This window comes from Phyllobates terribilis, unplaced genomic scaffold (assembly GCF_046119375.1).
Source record: "Phyllobates terribilis strain yellow unplaced genomic scaffold, ASM4611937v1 Scaffold_3__8_contigs__length_932513732, whole genome shotgun sequence".
NCBI classification, from domain to species: domain Eukaryota; kingdom Metazoa; phylum Chordata; class Amphibia; order Anura; family Dendrobatidae; genus Phyllobates; species Phyllobates terribilis.
Window position 1 is genome coordinate 442775647 of NW_027362763.1, and position 22217 is coordinate 442797863.

The 22217-nt window shown below is 43.3% G+C and overlaps 1 protein-coding gene across 2 annotated transcripts in view; it reads left to right on the plus strand.

Moving 5' to 3' along the window:
- The window catches only part of FHL5 (four and a half LIM domains 5), a 134001-nt gene extending 112400 nt beyond the window's left edge, over positions 1-21601 (plus strand). Inside the window, exons 5-6 of one of the 2 annotated variants that reach the window (XM_073675733.1) lie at positions 6360-6546; positions 13550-14261. In XM_073675733.1, the coding sequence (XP_073531834.1) occupies positions 6360-6546; positions 13550-13644 (282 nt within the window). In that variant the 3' untranslated portion in view covers positions 13645-14261. Of the gene's footprint in view, positions 1-6359; positions 6547-13549; positions 14262-18501 lie in introns of those variants that run through there. The other variant, XM_073675732.1, reaches the window with a different exon arrangement.
- Positions 21602-22217: the final 616 nt, after the last annotated feature.

The following is a 22217-nucleotide window of genomic DNA, read 5'->3' on the forward strand; positions in this document are numbered from 1 at the left end:
GTCATGTGACATATCAAACTTATTGAGAATTTCATAAGAAAAACAATGGTGTGCTTGGTTTTAACGTAACTTTATTCTTTCATGAGTTTTTTACAAGTTTATGACCACTTATAAAATGTGTTCAAAGTGCTGCCCATGGTGTTGGATTGTCAGTGCAACCCTCTTCTCCCAATTAGACACCAAAACAAACTATCAAATAAGGGGCCCAATAAACAAAGACAACCATAACGAAAAAAAAAAACCTAAAAAATAACTTTTAATATTTTAATCTAAAAAGGACCAAATCCATAGACAAACAACAATGATACTCCTAATGATAGGACATCAAAATTAGGTAATACACCGACAGGAAGGGAATACAAATTAATCCTGTCCCTATTTTATCCCTAATTCCTCTCCCTTCCTAGCAGCGGAGGTTGACACCCTAATTTGTACTTTGTGGCGCCCCCGCTCCACATCGGTGTCCCTAAATGTCCCTGCAAAAACCCTTATCATAATATTAACAAAACCACAATGGTGAAAAAAGGGTAGAAAAAAAAGTGAACGTATAAGTGAAGAAGCCGATAAGCCTTATTGGATAATTGTAGAGAGCCAAATATATGTAGTAGGGTATATATCAGTGCTCAAAGATTTAGGAGCAAAAATCTTTATCTTTCCATAGCCAGATCAATCAGTTTATAGCCAGATTAATCAATTGGTTTATAGACACATACTCACTGGCTATCTAACCATATAAGGCTCTGACACCAAATCCCACCCAAATAAATATATGCAGCACAGTAATGAATCAACACGACCATATATTCTTTGTTATTTCACTGTTCACCAAATGGGACTCTGGCACTGATACCACATAAATAGGTATCACACATAATGTAATATATGCAGCACAGTAATGAACCAACACAAATATATATTTTTGTTACTTCACTGTACACCAAATGGGACTCTGGCATTGATACCACATAAATAGGCATCACACCTATAACATAATGTCAAGTCCAAAACTTTTTTCAGACGACTAGAAATGACAATCAATCATCAATATTCATTAGTAAAGAGTGACACTAATCATCAGTAATCCCTAGTCCCACATCTATAACGTAGTATCAAATCCAAACTGTTCAAATGGCTGAAAGATAGCAATCAATCATAAATTTTCATAAATAAGTAGAAAATGGCACTTATCATTAGTAGTCCCTAGTCCCAACGCGTTTCCCCCTAGTTTCCACTAGGGTTCATCTGGGGACCTGGGGAGGACATCAATCCCTCTCCCCAGATTGTCAGTCAATGCTGCGTATATGGGAAGATACCTGTATACCCTCCTTATATATAGAGCCTAGCCCCCACAGCAGTTTAATTACCATAGCAAATTGTTTAGCTGCCATTATACACATGTCTGGCGTCCACCGCCGGACACAGGTCTGTGGAACGCACATGGAACACACGCATCCGGAAGTGACAATACACTGGTGACGCCCACCGGAAGTGACGTAACCGGGATGCATACAGACCCGTGGAACGCACATGGAACACACGCGACGATATACTGATGACGCCAACCAGAAATGATGTCACCGAAAGCATCAGCAATCACCGGAGCACATAGCTACAGGGCAAAATCGACACCCATACATGCGGACATCTTATGGTGGTTGTCATGGCAGCCAGCAGATGCCAATACCAGTCCAGCAAGCCAATCTCACATCAGACTGCACTACATACAGAAGAGCCATAAGCGGACAGACAGATACACCCTCACTGCCAAGAATACTAATATATTCAGAGTCATTCAACGCTGTGTATCAGGGGGATAAAAACTATCAATAATTTATGAAAGAAAAAGAGGGTATAGATATCTGACTATATTATAATTAAAGTGTTATCCACATATTTCAATGTCATTAGCCATTCACAGACCTTCAAGGCTGTTAGAATAGGGATAAAAAAGTCCCCAAAATACAAATACACAATTCACCACAATGGGTATATATATATAGTGGTCCGCAGACCAATACCATAAAGGCTAGTTCCATTTGGCCCTTAATATCACACTTTAGATTTAGATGAAACTCGAGAAACTCAACTGTTCATTAATGCCCCCAGGGGCCATAGACTCCATCCAAAAAATCCACCGGGCTTCCCGTTGGAGTATTTTCTTATTCCAGTCCCCCTGTCTGATCGACTGCACCACAACTTCAAGGACCCTAAATGAAATGCATCCCACATCACCTCCATGTTTAGATAAAACATGCCTGGTGAGAGGTGTATCTCTGCTATGTCTCATGTCTCCAAGGTGCTCGCCTATCCGAACACGCAGTTCGCGTTTCGTTTTTCCAATATAGTTCATTGGACACGTGCACGTGCAGAGATACACCACTCCTGACGTTCTGCAATTGGCAAAATCTCTCATTTCGTATGTCCGTTTGGTCACTGCACTCACAAAACTTTTTGATGGTATAACAAATTTACAAAAAGAGCAGTGACCACACCTGAATGTACCCTTAGACCTATTCTGTAACCATGTGGCCTCCTTCCTCTGAGGAGTGAAATGGCTATGGACAACCATGTCCTTCACAGACTTCCCCCTCCTGTATGCAACCGAGGGTGTCTCAGAGACCAAACCTGCCACATCCGGATCCACTCGTAAGATCCCCCAGTGTCTTTTAAGAATGCCCATAACTTTTCTTGACTGATCATCATAGGTACCTATCACCCGTGTGATGGGCTCAGAGTCAGGTCTTGATCTCTTGAGGTGAGGAGGGACGATCTATCGATTGTCCTTGCGTGTTGATATGCCTTATCTATAACTCCTTCAGGGTATCCCCTAATCCGAAACATGTGAGATAAATTATACGATTCGGACTGGAAGTCATTACACGAGGAACAGTTCCTCCGCACCCTAAGGAACTAAATGGAAGTGTTAGACTTTACAGTTTCAACATGTGCTAGATTTTTTACAGTGTCTCCTGTTGGATAATACATTTGGTGGATCTATGAACACTCTTGACTATCTTTTACACCATCTATTGTTTGACTTCTTTTTTGTGCAAACATTTTGGTGCATATTGCTCAATGCTCATTTCAACCACACAATTCATCACTTATCCACTCTAGTGATGAGTGAGCACTAAAATGCTTGGGTGCTTGTTGCTCGGGTCGAGCAAATCGTAATGCTTGGGTGCTCGACTTGAGTAACGAGCCCAATGTAAGTCAATGGGAAACTCAAGCATTTTTCCGGCGCCACCCCCTCCCCCCCAGAGGTCTGGAGGGGGCCTAAAAATTTGTCAAATCGATGGAAACAGTGCTCAAGTGACATAGGAACAGCATGGGGAAGAACCCTGGAAGCATCTCTGACTCTCAGGTCACTGCTGTGAACAATATTGCTAGAGTATTACACCACTTTTACAGACTGACAATAAAACATACAAAAACGAAGCAAAAATGGAATTTCCTGGAAAAAATGTTAAGAAACATTCTTTCCAGGGTAATGACTTATAAGGCAAAATAAATAACCAAAAACAAATTGCTCTTCCACACGTAATGTTATTGATGAGTATTTACACTTTTGCATTTATTTAAATGGTGAAAAATACATTCACCAGTAAATATAATTTTAACATTTTACTACCTTATCTGGCCATGTCGTGTGTGAGATATGATCAGACACATCCAGAATGAACACTCACCTCCAGCTGATAATACAATCTAGCACCTGTCCCTACTTTAAAAGCAGCTAACAGCATTATCAATAGAGAATATAATTTTTTTTTTCCAGCACGGAGTATAATACAATAATTCCTGACTAGATCCTGTAAGACTCTATCCCTACTGCTATAAGGTCACCCGTACATGAATCTCAAATAAGAGAGGTAATATTGTACCATAAAAAATAGATTTTAACTGGCCCCAAAAAGTGTTTTTTGGACGTGGCAGAAACAAACTGTGAAGGGACGCAAGCAACCCTGCCTGCTTTCATGAATTTGTGAGAAAGATCACAGTTAAAAAATATTAATTGGTCAATGGAAAATATCAATCAAGTAATGCATTGTGGAAGAGATGTATTTGACGACAATGAACAACACTCATCTCCAGCTGATGATACCTTGCACCTGTCTCTATTGTAAATGCAGATAACAGCGGTATTAATAGGGAATAGAATAGATTTTTTATTTATTTTTTTTGCAGCAGCAGTACGCAGTATAAGGCAATAATACCTGGCTGGATTGGTGTAATGTGCTATCCATACTGCTATAGCTCACCTGTAAATGAATTTCAGATAAGAGAGGTAATATTATACAATATAGAATCGATTTGAATTGGCCTTACCATTACTAGGGACTGGACCTCCTATACTGTTATTGCATATATGTTATAATGCCTACGGTAGCACTAAACATCATCTCTGACAAAATGCTAGCGGCCAGGACCTCCAAGGCGTAGAGAGACAGTTCATGCCACATGTCCAGCTTGGATACTCAATAGTTGTAAGGCACAGAGGAATCATGGAGGATGCTGGTACAGTTGCCAAGGTAGCCCTTCAGCATCTTCCAAAATGTTTCCCTCCTTGTAAGAGTAACCCGCGCATAGGGGCCTGGGCGCTGGGAGGCTCTGAGAAAACTGTCCCAGACCTTTCACAGTGTTCCCCTGCCTCTGTTGCATCTGCTTTGTTTTTCACTCTCCTGTACTTGCTGCATACGTTATTGCGTATGTAGCAAGTTCAAGGGCTGCCAAAAATTAGAACGCAATCCAATACCAATTTGAAGAGACTTAGTGGAGGGCCTCAGTTAAAAATGTATTTTCCATTATTAAGGAGTGGCTCTCCTATACTGTTATTGCGTATGCAGCAAGTTCAAGGGCTGCCAAAAATTAGGATGCACTCCAATACCAATTTGCAGAGATGTAGTGGAGGGCCTCAGTTAAAAATGTATTTTCCATTATTAAGGAGTGGGTCTCCTATACTTTTATTGCATATGTAGCCAGTTCAAGATCTGCCAAAAATTAGGACACACTCCAATACCAATTTGAAGAGACGTAGTGGAGGGCTTCAGTTAAAACATTATTTTCCATTAATAAAGAGTGAGTCTCCAATACTGTTATTGCTTATGCAGCAAGTTCAAGGGCTACCAGAAATTAAGATGTTCTCCAATACCCCTTTGAGGAGACGTAGAGGAGGGCCTCATTAAAAATAATGTTCCCATTATAAAGGAGTGGGTCTCCTATACTGTTATTGAGTATGCAGTGACTGCAATGGCTGCCAAAAATGCATGGCAGATGTTGCAAATGGCCTTTTTGGGGTTAACTGGACAGTCTTTAAAAAAGAGCCAGACTCGGGAAGACCTAACAGTTGGACTGGCAACTTCCCTTGTGTTGGTGTTCTGGGGAACAGTTGCCCGCCTTGTGTTTGTGGCCACCCCACTGCTAGTTCCTGCCTGTTGTGGTGCTAAGCCTCCCTCCCCAGGTTGGGTCAGTGACCAATCACCTCGTCTTCAACTTACGCACCCTGGGCCTCCTCCCGACTTGCTGGCACTTTCCCACTGTCACCTTCATGTGACCGTGGCTGCTCAAATATTTGGGCTTTGCTATCTGCGATCTCCTCATGCCCTGATTCAAGCGGGCTGGGCGAGAGGCCCAAATCTATATATGGAAAAGTGAACAGCTCTTCGGAGTGTCCAAGTGTGGGATCACTTGTCTCCGGGCACTCAGCATGGTGGGGGGAAGGAGGATCAAGGTGAGGAATATGTGGTCTAGACTCACGGCTACTGAGACTGGACCGCGTGGAAGGCAGGGTGGTGGAGGCAAACTGACTGGAAGCATTATCTGCTATCCAACCAACAACCTTTTCACACTGGTCTGGCTTCAAGAGAGGTGTTCCATGGCCCCCTTGAAAGTGGGAGAGGAAGATAGGGCAACATGATGTGGGTGCTTGTTGTGCTTCCTCAGTAGGCACAATTTCAGCTTGCCCACTGCCTCGGCCTCTGCGTGCACCATCACCATTACGTCCACTTCCCCACCCCTTGCCATGCGCCTTGCCCATTTTAAATGGAGTATAATATTTGTCACATTCCCAAAAATGTCAGGATTATTACCGCAGTAATATAGGATCACTTCTGATGACCACGGTTGTAGGCAGTGGCCTAATAGATATGGTATTAGTCAGCAACCAAGTGTTCACAACAATCAAAAATATTCTAGTGTCTTTATTCCCAATGTAGGTGATGTGACTGGAGCACCTTTCTAATGAAATTTTTTTCTTCTATGCTGTTTGGTATTGTGTTAATTAATAATGTTGAGCTTTTTTAAGTTACATGCATTATATACTTGTTAAACCCCACATTCACAATGTCATGCTTGAACAGGCAATCACCAAGGACGGAATATCTTTCGAAGAACAGCCTTTTCACCGCGATTGCTTTTTATGTACCGGATGTAAGAAGAAACTGGCAGGAGAAAAGTTTACATCACAGGATGACATGCCATACTGCATGGATTGCTTTGGTAATCTTTTTGCACAAAAATGCAGTGCTTGTGCACAACCCATCACTGGTAAGTGTTATATCTTTAGGCACAGAATTACGTGATGGTTAATTTAATGTGTTGCAAAAGGATATGAACTACTGTTTAGTGACCAGAAAATAAAGAACCTGTGTCTTTTTTAACCTATGAAACTTTATATAAGTACATAGTTACATAGGTTGAAAAAGACACAGGTCCATCAAGTTCAGCCTTTCTTCACCAATTATACATTCTCTATCAATTATTTATAACCCATACTGTCATTTGTTGTGAGAAAAGCATCCAGCTCTATTTTAAATGCTGATATAGTGTCTGCCATTACTACCTCTTGTGGTCGGCATTCTCCAGTCTGACTGCTCTAACTGTAAAAAACCCTTTCCTATTTAGCTGCCGGAATCACCTTTCTTCCACACGTAGTGAATGTCCCCTAGTCCTTTGAAAGGTCTTTGTAAGGAATAAATCATGCGCCAGTCTTTTGTTTTGTCCAGACATGTATTTATACATATAAATGAGATCACCTCTAAGGCGTCTTTTTTTTAAGTCATATATAGAGAAAGAGTGGCCCATCCAGGAATAAAATAATAGAATCTTCTTTATTGCATTACAAAAATAGATAAAAAATCTTTGCAATGGAAAATGGTAGTCATGAAAAATTAACGTGTTTCCAGAGTAACATTAACGTCCTTACTCATGGTGATAAGTAAGGGCGTTATTGTTAGGCCAGAAACGCATCAGTCTTTCATGGATCTCATGAGAACCTTTCCAGTACAAATTTTTTAACCTCTTAGGAGAACCCTTCCAACCCATGTAATAATCTTGTTGCCTACCACTGAACTGACTGTAGCTTCCCAACACTTTTCTTTAAATATGGAGCCCAAAACTGGATCCCATATTCTAGATGTGGCCTCATAAGTGATTTATAGAGGGGTAATAATACATTGGTATAGCAGGATTTTATCTTTCTTTTTATAAACCCTAAAATCTTGTTTGCTTTTGCAGCTGCTGCTTGACATTGAGTACTGCTGCTCAGCTTACTTGTAACCAGAATGTCCAATTCCTTCTCATGTTCTGTCTTCCCGAGTATAATTCCATTTTAATTATATGATAAACACTTTGGCCCGCATAATGAGAATCACGAGGATGGAGTGCGGAAGAGCCACAACTCACACCCCATAGTCACACAAAAGATTGCTAACTCACGATAAATATGAAAAACACAAGAGAAAACTGAGTGTACAGCATATAGAAAAGGGCTTTATTAGTAGAAGTATAAGTATAAATACATCATATTACATATATAATAAATAGATACAGAAAGGGAGACGATACAGAACCACGGAAGTACGTAGCAGTTATCCGCAGCTAACCATTGTAGCAGGATAATGTGGAGAAAAGGGGGGGAGGGGAAGGGAAAGAGCGACCCTAAATAGTATGTACTAAAACATAGCAAATGGCAAGATAGGGGAGGTATATGCACAAGGATACCAATACTTAAAGTAGTGATGGATACATGTCCCATTTATCCCCCTAATGGGGTCAGAGTGGATGTAGTCCCTAATGTCAGATACACTCACCAATGAAGTAGCCAAGGGACGCTCAAAGAGGGGGCCAGGGGACAAGGCAGGAGCAGACCGAAATGGGACCTGCGAGCCTCGACGCGCGTTTCGCAAATCCGCTTTATCAAGAGGTGTAACAGTGAGGGTGCCGGCATCTTTTTAAATATCCCCCCAAACAAGGTCACATGTGCGCGTGTGTGACCGGAAGAAAATGGCCGCCAACCGGAAGGCGTGAACGGCGCATGCGCGGGGATCGTCAAACCGTCCCGCCCCCAGAACGCCCGTCATGACGTCGGCGCAAACCCAGAAGTGCTGTGAAGCAGAGTCCGGGGTAGCGCCGACACCACGGAGACAGACGCCTGGGTAGGCAAGGAGGGCGAGTAGCCCCGCGCATGCGCACTGCCAAAGTAGGAGGCCAGATATATATACCACAGTACTCATGTCCACAAATGCATAATATCCCCCAAATAACATGCGATAAGTATCACATACAACATATATAGGTGCAAGCAACTACGTAAATTAAAATACATCGGAGCAAAAAATGCAAATGTGGAAAAGGGGGAGGTAGCTGTGTCCATGATATGACGGCAATCTAGGGGCGGTATCCAAAGATGTCGGTGATCAATCCATTTCCTTATCTCCGGTCGAGTCAGCGGTGGGGAGGGTAGCACTGGAAGCCCGCGTAACGATAGATATAAGGTCCACAGAGGAAAGAACTATACATACACATAAAAAGAAAAAAGTTAAGAATGGACAAATAAACAAAAACACAGAAAAAGAAATAAAAAATAAAAAGTGAAAGGTCAAAAATAATAATTCAAAACTAATAAAATTTAAAAATCAGCTGAGCCAATAAAGCTCACTGCCATGAGAGGATCAAAACAGGAGGGGCCACAGGCGAGCATGCAAAAAAGGAACATAAGCTGCATAATATCCCAAGAGGGATAATCATATAGTCATGTTGACAGAAATAACTCCTCCATAGCACCCAAAAGGTGGACCATGGTGGCTGTCATTCCAATAGAGTCGCAGGACTAAAACGCACAAAAATGTGTCATAAGAAGGGTGAGAAGCCCAGATTTTCATTCAGACCCCGCGGCGCCAAGGTGTTGAGGGTGATGATCCATCTCGCCTCCTTCTGGGCCAGGAGGCGTTTGGCATTTCCCCCCCGGGAGCCAAGACATACCTTATCAATCCCCCGTACTCTTAGTGAGCGGGGGTCACAGTTATGGACGGCCTTGAAATGCCGTGGTAATGTCTTCAGCTCCCGGGGGTCCGTGGCGGTGCGGGCAGCACCAATGTCCCGGACGTGCTCCCGAACTCTGATTCTAAGCTCCCTGCTAGTTAATCCTATATAGATTAAATGGCACTCACATGTGGCAAAATAGACCACATGTGTAGTGCCACATGATATATAATGACGAATGTCAAATTGGCGGGAGCCATCAGAGTTGGGGAACGACGTACAACGTAGGACATTGGCGCATGCAACGCAATGGCCACAAGGGAAAGAGCCCACCGTGGGGCCGCGGGATCCAAAGAAGTTGGGGCGCGAGGGGACGTAGTGGCTGGAAACCAGAACGTCCCCTAGCGTCCTCGATCGTCGTGGTGTCATGTGAGGATAATCTCCTAGGCAGTCACGAAGGGAGGGCTCCGTGTGAAGAATACTCCAATGTCGAGAGAGGATCCGCCGCATCAATTCCCACTCATGGTTGAATGTGGATATGTAGCGGATCCTCTCAGGAGTCCCATGTCTAGGCACCGGGGGGGGATAGATGAGATGGTCCCTGGGCGTACTGCGAGCTCTCTTATAGCCACGGCCAATACATCGGTTGCTGTAGCCACGTTGTTTAAAGCGATCAGCAAGATCTGTCGCCTGTTTCTCAAAGCTAGAATTGGTTGAACAGATACGCCTCATCCTGAGGAACTGTCCAACTGGAACGGCTCTGATGGTAGAATAGTCATGAGACGAAGAAGCATGTATCAGGGAATTTACTGCAGTAGGCTTCCTATACACATCTGTCTGGATGTGACCATCCGGATCCACCTCAAGGGTGATATCCAGGAAGTCAATCCTCGTGGGATGATGGGTATAGGTAAGTCTAATTGCATGGGTGTTAGAATTTAGTCTTAACATAAAATCGTCGAGCTCCTCCACCGTCCCCAGCCAGAAAAACAGAATGTCGTCTATATATCGAATCCATGACACGACACGGTCCGCGCCCTGCACTCCCTCGTCGCCAAATATCTCTCTCTCCCACGCGCCCAGGAAGAGATTGGCATACGAGGGAGCACAGGCCGCACCCATGGCCGTGCTACGTCTCTGAAGATATACCGTGTCATTGAAAAGAAAATAGTTGTGGCTGAGGACGAAATGGAGGGGCTCAAGGATAAATTCCCTGGAAGATCCGTCCAAGTCCGAGCCCCCCAGGAAGAGGCGCACCGCAGACAGGCCCAGATCATGACTGATGCATGTGTACAGACTCTCGACGTCGGCCGTGACCATAAGGGTACCATCTGTCACAAGGGCGCCGTCAACCCGTGTGAGGACGTCCGTCGTGTCTTTGACGTAAGAAGGAAGAGTGCTGACAAGAGGGCGAAGATGGCAGTCTATATATTGACAAATGGGGCCACAAAGCCCCTCAATTCCTGACACGATCGGACGTCCCGGTGGGTTGAGGGCGTCCTTGTGAATTTTGGGCAAAAGGTAAAAGGTCGCCGTCCTAGGAAAGAGAACCGTTAATGCCTCAACAGTACGTTGGTTGATGATACCCATGTTGCAAGCCCGCCCAAGGATACCCTGAAGTGTGGCAGAGAAGGAGGCCGTGGGGTTGTATGGCAGCTTGGTATAAGTATGGGTATCTCTTAATTGGCGCAAAGCCTCTTTCTCATACAAAGAGCAGGGCCACAAAACGATGTTCCCTCCCTTGTCTGCCGGTTTAATGACTATGTCCGGCAGGGATCGTAATTGATGAAGTGCAGTGCGCTGGTGGAACGTGAGGTTGTCCCGGCGTCTCCGTGTGGGGAGGCACCTCAACTCTTCAGCCACTAAGCGAACAAAGATCTCAACTGCCGGACTTAGGGACAAAGGAGGGAACTTCGTTGATCTGGGGTATCGAGATTGCAATTGTGTACCTGTACTAGGTGGTTCCTCCTGCTCCAATAGAAGATCTTCAAGGTTGCGTAAGGCCTCCCTCTCTGTCACAGTCAGGGAACATCCCTCACCAGGTGCTCTAGAATGTAATTTATGTAAGATTAATTTCCGGGCAAACAGGTGGAGGTCCTTGAGGGCAGTAAAATAATCAAAAGAATTGGTAGGTGAAAAGGAAAGGCCTAGGCTCAAGACCTCCATCTGTGCCCGGGTAAGAATATGTGACGATAAATTGATAACACGGAGCCCTCCCCTGGACCCACTCACCTGATAGGGAGTGGTAGGTTTCCTCCTATTGAAGGGTCTCGTCTTAATCCTCGAGATCTGCTGAGCCTCAGAGACCCGTCGGGTGGTGAAGTTGTCAGAGGACGGCTGTTCACTAGTAGAAGCTGTCGAGGCTAGTGAGGAGGACCTGGAGCGCGAGAGACGGTCGTTATGAGACCTGACTCGTGATCTATCTAAGGGAATCCGCCACCTATATACACTTTTTGATTGTTTATCGTGAATATCACGTTGTAGTTTTTTAAGTTTATTGGCGTGAATATCCTTCACCCATCTCTGGCACTCCAGGTCCATCTTATCATTCAGCTGCTTCAATTTAGTTGGGTCCAGTTCTTTTTTAATTTGCGTTTGGATCGACTCAATCTCCTTTTCCATTATGTCAAGAGATGAGTCATTCAGATCCCTCAAGAGGCTAAGGAAGCCAAAAGCGCAAGTGTTGGCTAGATCCTCCCATTTATCTTTAAAAACCGCATCCTCAATGGGAAAAGAGGGAAAGATCTGCACCCGCAGACCACGTGGGATCAGGGCCTTCTCAATATATTTAGCTAGGAAGGCCCTGTTCCACCATGTGCGTGTCCTGCGCCTCAGAAGTGATTTAAATTTAGCAATGCTGTCCTGTAGCCCCTGCTGTATCCCCAGGCCCCCATCTGCATGGTCTGCACCGTCACCCGATATTTCATTGAGTTGGGCGAGCCAGGTATCGTCCCGTGCTCGAAAGTCCATCTTTGGCCTATGAAAAACTGTGAGAACACAGAGATAAGTAATGATAAACACTTCGGCCCGCATAATGAGAATCACGAGGATGGAGTGCGGAAGAGCCACAACTCACACCCCATAGTCACACAAAAGATTGCTAACTCACGATAAATATGAAAAACACAAGAGAAAACTGAGTGTACAGCATATAGAAAAGGGCTTTATTAGTAGAAGTATAAGTATAAATACATCATATTACATATATAATAAATAGATACAGATAGGGAGACGATACAGAACCACGGAAGTACGTAGCAGTTATCCGCAGCTAACCATTGTAGCAGGATAATGTGGAGAAAAGGGGGGGAGGGGAAGGGAAAGAGTGACCCTAAATAGTATGTACTAAAACATAGCAAATGGCAAGATAGGGGAGGTATATGCACAAGGATACCAATACTTAAAGTAGTGATGGATACATGTCCCATTTATCCCCCTAATGGGGTCAGAGTGGATGTAGTCCCTAATGTCAGATACACTCACCAATGAAGTAGCCAAGGGACGCTCAAAGAGGGGGCCAGGGGACAAGGCAGGAACAGACCGAAATGGGACCTGTGAGACTCGACGCGTGTTTCGATATTCGTCATTATATATCATGTGGCACTACACATGTGGTCTATTTTGCCACATGTGAGTGCCATTTAATCTATATAGGATTAACTAGCAGGGAGCTTAGAATCAGAGTTCGGGAGCACGTCCGGGACATTGGCGCTGCCCGCACCGCCAAGGACCCCCGGGAGCTGAAGACATTACCACGGCATTTCAAGGCCGTCCATAACTGTGACCCCCGCTCACTAAGAGTACGGGGGATTGATAAGGTATGTCTTGGCTCCCGGGGGGGAAATGCCAAACGCCTCCTGGCCCAGAAGGAGGCGAGATGGATCATCACCATCAACACCTTGGCGCCGCGGGGTCTGAATGAAAATCTGGGCTTCTCACCCTTCTTATGACACATTTTTGTGCGTTTTAGTCCTGCGACTCTATTGGAATGACAGCCACCATGGTCCACCTTTTGGGTGCTATGGAGGAGTTATTTCTGTCAACATGACTATATGATTATCCCTCTTGGGATATTATGCAGCTTATGTTCCTTTTTTGCATGCTCTCCTGTGGCCCCTCCTGTTTTGATCCTCTCATGGCAGTGAGCTTTATTGGCTCAGCTTATTTTTAAATTTTATTAGTTTTGAATTATTATTTTTGACCTTTCACTTGTTATTTTTTATTTATTTTTCTGTGTTTTTGTTTATTTGTCCATTCTTAACTTTTTTCTTTTTATGTGTATATATAGTTCTTTCCTCTGTGGACCTTATATCTATCGTTACGTCAGCTTCCAGTGCTACCCTCCCCACCGCTGACTCGACCGGAGATAAGGAAATGGATTGATCACCGACATCTTTGGATACCGCCCCTAGATTGCCGTCATATCATGGACACAGCTACCTCCCCCTTTTCCACATTTGCATTTTTTGCTCCGATGTATTTTAATTTACGTAGTTGCTTGCACCTATATATGTTGTATGTGATACTTATCGCATGTTATTTGGGGGATATTATGCATTTGTGGACATTAGTACTGTGGTATATATATCTGGCCTCCTACTTTGGCAGTGAGCATGCGCGGGGCTACTCGCCCTCCTTGCCTACCCAGGCGTCTGTCTCCATGGTGTCGGCGCTACCCCGGACTCTGCTTCACAGCACTTCCGGGTTTGCGCCGACGTCATGACGGGCGTTCTGGGGGCGGGACGGTTTGACGATCCCCGCGCATGCGCCGTTCACGCCTTCCGGTTGGCGGCCATTTTCTTCCGGTCACACACGCGCACATGTGACCTTGTTTGGGGGGATATTTAAAAAGATGCCGGCGCCCTCACTGTTACACCTCTTGATAAAGCGGATTTGCGAAACGCGCGTCGAGGCTCGCAGGTCCCATTTCTGTCTGCTCCTGCCTTGTCCCCTGGCCCCCTCTTTGAGCGTCCCTTGGCTACTTCATTGGTGAGTGTATCTGACATTAGGGACTACATCCACTCTGACCCCATTAGGGGGATAAATGGGACATGTATCCATCACTACTTTAAGTATTGGTATCCTTGTGCATATACCTCCCCTATCTTGCCATTTGCTATGTTTTAGTACATACTATTTAGGGTCGCTCTTTCCCTTCCCCTCCCCCCCTTTTCTCCACATTATCCTGCTACAATGGTTAGCTGCGGATAACTGCTACGTACTTCCGTGGTTCTGTATCGTCTCCCTATCTGTATCTATTTATTATATATGTAATATGATGTATTTATACTTATACTTCTACTAATAAAGCCCTTTTCTATATGCTGTACACTCAGTTTTCTCTTGTGTTTTTCATTTTAATTATATGCAGCAACTCTAGTGTAGGTGCATTAAACTACATGTGGCGCCCCTGAGGGTTCAGTCGCCACAGGGGTACTGCACCTCAGCTCGAGGTGTGGTATCTCCTCTTCCAGGTAAGGATGGAGCATTTCTCAGGACCCCACTTTACCACTCAACACTACACCACTCCTGTTCTGTAGGGGGCCTAAATGCACCAGGGTGCTGCCCCGTCCCGGGATAGAGGAGATGGGGGGAACCAAAGATAGGGGGAACCTAGTAGTTGGTGAGGGTGGAGGAAACACTTTTAGGAAACACTTATTGATTCATATTTAATCTACGGCCATCTTAAGTTCAAGGTCTTTGATTGTGGTCTTCTGCCAGGTTCCAGCAGGAGTCTGCAACTGACTGAAGATACACGGTCCTCTTTCCCTGGCCTTGAGACGAGGAGCGGGTCAGAGTTAACCACTGTCTCTACCCGGTCAGGGTCCTGTCCTAAGAAGGCCTTGGAGGGGAGCAGAGGAGATAGGCTCCACAGGCAAAAGGATCCCAGGGGGATACGGACGGAGCGGAGTCGCCACCTGTACCCTTCACTCTGGCCTAGTCAGAGGGATTCCTGCTGCAAGAGGGGCAACCGGCCCCCGATATCTGACTTTGTTACTTCACATCTCAGTCAGAAAAGCCCGGAGGCTTAGTGGATCCCAGGGGGATACGGACGGAGCGGAGTCGCCACCTGTATCTCTCACACTGTGTTTATCCAGTGGGACCTGGCCTTACACCACGTTCATACCACACACAGTCAGGAGAAGACTTAGTGGGAGAACTTACCAAGGAGAGGAACACACACCAGAGGGGTCTCGACAGGTGCTCCTGATCTACCTGGGAAGTGCTGAACCCCCTTCCCGGTGGCCGCAGTACGCCATGTGTAGCAGAGAGAAGCTTTGCGGCTGAAAGTTCATCTAAAGTGAGTAAAGACCCGGATGACTTCACACACCACCTCAGCCTGTTATTTTCTGCGCGGCACTGCACCCACCATTCCTCCTCACACTGCCCTGAGGCCTGCTCCGCCTGTGGGGAGCCGTCCCATCTGAGCTGCCCATAACACCAGCCTTTGGACTGATGCAGCACTGGTGTCCATCACCGGAAACCACAGGTGGCGTAGTCGAAATACCACTCATCCTAAAAGAAGCCCAATATTTTGATGTGGGCACGGAACGGGTCCAGTCCACGACTGCATCCCTGCGACCCCTACCCTGACCCGACTCCGAGTAACCCCATTTCCCAGGGAGGGCGAGGCGTCACATACATTTATCAACATCAAACTTCATCTGCCATATCTAATTGTTCAGAAATAATTATATAGAGAACGGATAAAGGGATATAGTCATTAATTTGATGCAAAAAATGTATAGCATGTGGTCATCTGCAAAATGGGATTGTTTCATAAATGTGAGAGTGATAAAACAATGTTTTCAGATATATGCAGATGTGTGTGTGTGGGGGGGGGTTACACTGTTTTGGCACATCAGGGGCTCTCCAAATGCGACATGGCATCCGCTAATGATTCCAGCAAATTTTGCATTCAAAAAGTCAAATGGCGCTGCTTCGCTTCCGAGTCCTGCCGTACGCCCAAAAAGAAGTTTCCCCCCACATATGGGATATCGATGTGCTCAGGCAAAATTGCAAAACAAAATGTATAGTGCAATTTCTCCTGTTACCCTTGTGAAAATGCTAAATGAACATTTTTGTGGGAAAAATGTGATTTTTGAATTTTCACCACTCAACATTATAAACTTCTGTGAAGCACCTGGGGGGGTCAAGGTGCTCACCACACATCTAGATAAGTTCCTTGAAGGGTCTAGTTTCCAAAATGGGGTCACTTGTGTATTTTTTTTTTTTTTTACTGTTTAGGCACATCAGGGGCTCTTGAAATGCGATGATTCCAGCAAATTTTGCATTCAAAAAGTCAAATGTTGCTCCTTCCTTTCCGAGCCCTGCCGTGAGCCCAAACAGTAGTTTTCCCACACATATGGGGTATCGGCGTGCTCAGGGGAAATTGCACAACAATTTTTTTCTCCTTTTACCCTTGTGAAAATATAAAAATTTGGGGTTAAAGTAAAATTTAAAAAAAAGTTAAATGTTAATTTTTTCCCTCCAACTTCCATTAATTCCTGTGAACCACCTGAAGGGCTAATAAACTTTTGAATGTGGTTTTGAGCGCCTTGAGGGGTGCAGTTTTTAGAATGGTGTCACTCTTTGGTATTTTCTGTCATATAGACCCCTCAAAATCACTACAAATGTGATGTGGTCCCTAAAAAAAGGGTTTTATAAATTTTGTTGTAAAAATAAGAAATCGCTGGTTAACTTTTAATCCTTTTAACTTCCTAAAAAAAAAATTATATTTCAAAAATTTTGTTGATGTAAAGTAGACATGTGGAAAATGTTATTTCTGAATTATTTTGTGTGGCAACTCTCTGATTTAAGGGCATAAATATTAAAAGTTTGAAAATTGCAAAATTTTAAAAATTTTCACCAAATTTCAATTTTTTCACAAATAAATGCAAGTCATATTGAAAAATGTTACCATTATCATGACGTACAATATGTCACAAAAAAATAGTCTCAGAATAAGTGGGATCCGTTGAAGCGTTCCAAAGCTATTACCTCATAAAGTGACAGTAGTCAGAAGTGTAAAATTTGGCAGGGTCATGAAGGTGAAAACAGGCTTGGGGAGTGAAGGGTTTAATGCATACGTGTCAAACTTCGGCCCGTGGGCCAAATCTGGCCCACAGGATGGTTGTATTTGGCCCGTGACACCAGAACTTCCACCCCTATGTGGGGCCATTAATCTGTATCTAGGACTATGTGAGGCCCATTATATTGTATGGAGTATTATGTGGGGCATATTATTCTGTATGTAGGACTATGTGGGGACATTATACTGTATGGAGGACTATGTGGGGCCCATTATTCTGTATGAAGGACTATGTGAGGCCCATAATATTGTATGGAGGACTATGTGGGGCATATTATTCTGTATGGAGGACTATGTGGGGCCCATTATTCCGTATGGAGGACTATGTGGGGCCCATTATTCTGTGCGGCCTTCCTTCTTATGATTAAATACACATGATATTGCATGTGTTGGCCAACCCTGTGTCATGATGCCACAAATTCCTTTAATGTAGAAAAAATAATAAATAAATTTAGATCCCTGTTGTCTCTAGATTTGATAATTTTAACAAATCTCAAAGATGATAATTTGTGGTGAGGCATGTCACTGTGAATAATAATATATATGACAAGCATCTGCTGCCACGAGGTGGGAGAAGATGTCTCCCAAAGTGAGCATTCGTCATTTTTAGCAGGTATATTCGCCAAATCAAATATGTGATAATATTTACACACATTAAAAATATTGTGCTAATGTACTAGAACCAGAAAATTATAGCAGAAATTAGCACGTACTTATTGAACGTGAGACATCATAGAGCTGAGACCGTATTTTGGCATGACAGCCACTTCATAGAACCTGAAATAAATGGAGAATTGCATGTGTCAGCTTTATCCCACGTTGTGTAATATCTGCCATCTGCTGTAACTTCTTTGCTTTATCTGGCACCTGTATTCTCACCGCTATAATATGTTCGGCCCATGGAGTCTTGAATGAAGCTTCTTATCACGGCTGGGGGTCATGTTTCTTTGTGACTCACCGCCGATGCTAAAACAAGCCTGGAGCCAAATATTATGTTGCTATGTAACAGCTATTTATTTTGCACACAAATTAAGATAGAGCCTGCCTCATGCCGTTATGTGGATAGGGAGCTATTCTGATGTCAGATGGGACTTTGTTTGCATTAATGTGTTATTTCTAACATTTTCATCCATTTCCCTCCTGCACAGGTCAAGGAGGCGGCCAATACATCTCATTTGAGGACTGTCAGTGGCACAGTGATTGCTTCGCCTGTTCAAAGTGCAAAGTTTCTCTTATCGGCCAAAAATTCCACTCACAGCAAAGCCAAGTATTCTGCAACGAGTGTGGTCAGGACATGTAGATAGATGTATCTGACAGCGACAATTAGTAGGGCATTTTTTTTTTACCTTAGATAATGCTAGAAGTATTCCTGTGCACTAAATGCTTAATGGTGTGTAATGTGAACCTCGATATGTAGGAAAAATATGGCAATTGCATAAAGTACTCAAAAATGCACTTATTATCAATATATATTACAGAACATTTGTTTGGTTTTTTTGCTGCCAGTTCCTATAGGTCATGATGATTATTACTGAAGTGAAGAATTAAAGGCTCTCATTAGGCATTAGTGCCAACAGTCAAGAGTAGCGAATCTTCTTTTCATACCCTACATGTGCCCAGCGTAGGCCATGCACCAGCCTCTATACTAGAGCCAGATGACTTCGCCAATTTAACTGACTGTCCTGGTAGTCAACGTAAAGTATGTTCTTTCTAGCTGAAATGCATATAGAAAGAAAGTCATGTGTAGACATTTTTGCTTTGTAAATACTGGTAAAAGTGACACCAATCAGTAATAATACCTGTCTAATCTTATATAAGTCCCCTCCCTAATTCTATATCAGCTGTTACCCATAAAGGCATGGACTCCACAAGATCTCCAAGGGTAAGTGCACACAGCATCTTTTTCAGGCAGCTTCCGACCATAATTCGCAAAAGCGAACATTAAAAATTAAAATAATGCACAGCAATGTAAGAACGACATTGCTGTGCACATGTTCCGTCATGTCTTTTAACTGCTTCAGCATTATAAAACCGTGAAGTGGTTAAAATATGTAATATGTTTATTCTTCAGGCAGCTCCCGCTTAAAAGCTGCCCTCTCTAGCAGCGGATGTGCTCCAAAAACGTCTTGAAAGACGTCAGCAAAGCCACTTTAGGAAACAATAATTATTTTACTGAAACAACTGTGCCTTAAAGAAATCGTCAGGTGCATCAACTTCAAAAAGATGCAGTGAGCACATACCCAAAAGGAGTATCTGGCACTAAGATGTTAGCAGAAGATCATGTAAGGCTATGTTCATCTAGTTCATACTATGATGAGTTTTTGGTGAATTTTTGATGTGGCAGATTTTCTGCACCATTTCTGCACTTGTTAAGTAAAATAAGTTACTTGCATTTTTTTTGAAAATACACAGCGTAAAAAGTTCATCGTGGGAATGTAGCCTTAGTCCGATAAGTAGCAAGATCAATCTTCCATGAATCAGTAGATTGTACAGAACATGCCACTGCCTTCGTCGGTGTGCATTCTTACTAGAGACCATCTTGGTGCTACCTGTGTCCCAAGGTAAATAATGCACAAGTATCCACCCATCCACATTATGTAAATAAATAGTGGTTTATGACACCAGGCCATCTTCTTTTATGTTCCACTTCTGATTCTCTTATGCCCATTGTTGGTACTTGCACCTTACAGCAGGGGAATGGAGCAAGCTTAGAAATTTTGACTACACTGTGTGTTTCGAGACCTTTCTACCATAGCCAACAGTAACATTTTTTCAGCAAAATTTTATAGAGTAGTTCTTCGTTCGATCAGACCAGACTTTTAGTAGGTTCTTACCACTGCATACCTTGAACATTTCACTATTTGTCTCTTGCCAAAGTCGTTCAGATGATTACACTTGCTTAATTTTTGTTCTTTTAACACACCAACTTTAAAGAGAACCTGTCACCTACAAAAATTCTATTTACCTTCAGATATAGTGGTAATTCAGAAAAATAGAGTTTATATCTTGTTTGTGTGCTGCTGAGTCACTTCTCATGGACAAGCCATGAGGCGGGGAAGTCAAGAAGTGCAGGGTCAAAAGCCAGGCGGATACGTCAAGACAAAGGTATGAGACAAATGGATAGTCAAAGGCAAAGTCCAAAGTCAGGTACGTAAGGTCAGAAAAGGGTAATACAAATGGGTAGTCAAAAGGCAAATCCAAGGTCTGATAATGAAGATCAGAAAATCAGAACACAGAGCACAGAACATACACACCACAGAGCAAGTCTACAACTGGCAATGTTCTAATCATTGCCAGCCAGCTAAAGGAGGAATCCCCACAGGACCGGCCAGATTGAACAGCTGGGCTGTCATTCGCAATACTGACAACCTAGCACAGTTCATGAAACTCTCAAAAAGATGCTTACGTGTCTTTGTGGCATTTTTATTGTCTTCCCATTTACTTCTCTTATAAAGCATGGAGCTGCTTCATAGCGGAAAATGTCTGAAGAATTGGCAGGTCATTTCTTTTAAACCTGTAATTTTTGAAATCCTGAATCTAATTAAAAACTATTGAAATACTGAGCTTATGAACAGCAAGTGGTTTCTCAATAGAAATTAATAGGGAGTGTCTATCAAGTGTTTTTGTGCGATTTTTCTGATATTTTTGAAGCAGACCCGCTCCCAAAGATTCCACAAAAATGCTTTGTGCACATACCCTAAGTATATGATAGAGCTATGGAAGATGATTTGGATATAAGAAGACAATACATATGAAAAGTATTAGGTAAAATGCCAACTTAGGTAAGTAAAAGAAGAACGTTAGGAATAATACGTGTAATGGGTGGACCGATTGCAAAGAAAAAAGGAGACGTCCTATTTTGATCTGTGCTGCGGATCAAAAGCGCCAATGTAATTTAATAGCTGCATGAAAAAATCAAAACAATAGCACACTGAGAAGCTTAGAACTGTTTTTCTTCATACTAGATAGACAAACAACAATGATTGTAAAAACTGACACACAGACCAAAAATGGGTCCATACAATGGGCACACACAAAAAACACAGACCATTTTTCACATTAGAATAAAAACTGGCGTAATAGAGAGCAAGTAAGTATATAGACTTAACATTATACTATCCAACAAAATAGAAAAAGAAGGAACAAAATAGACAAAATACATGCAAAAATATAACACTTTTATTAATGTATCATGAAAATCATAGAAGTAAGTGGGCTGTGCTACTGGAGTAAACAAATTCTTCAGAGATGATGATGAAAAGGCTTTTTATTCACAACGCGTTTCAACGCCGTACCGGCTTCTTTTTCAAGTGAAAATAAACAAAAAAGTTTTTGTTTTTTTCACTTGAAAAAGACGCGTTGAAACGTGTTGTGAATAAAAAGCCTTTTCATCATCATCTCTGAAGAATTTATTTACTCCACCAGCGCAGCCCACTTACGTGTTCATCCAATTGGATCCAATATCTCCTGGAGGATTTATCCACCAGCCACAGGGCAGCCGCTGTTTTGCTTCATGCCTACATAGGAGTTGTGCCTATCACAACACCACCATGTGAGCGTAACCAGCACTCTCCTACTCTCCCTCCATAGAGTATCACCCTATTGTGCGCTCTGTTCCCCACATCTAGATTTACATATGAAAATCATAGAATCATAGAATATTAGAGTTGGAAGGGACCTCCAGGGTCATCTTGTCCAACCCCTGCTCAATGCAGGATTCACTAAATCATCTCAGACATATGTCTGTGTTCAGCCTCTGTTTGAAGACTTCCATTCAAGGAGAACTCGCCACCTCTCGTGGCAGCCTCTTCCACTCATTGATCACCCACACTGTCAAAAAGTTTTTTCTAATATCTCATCTGTA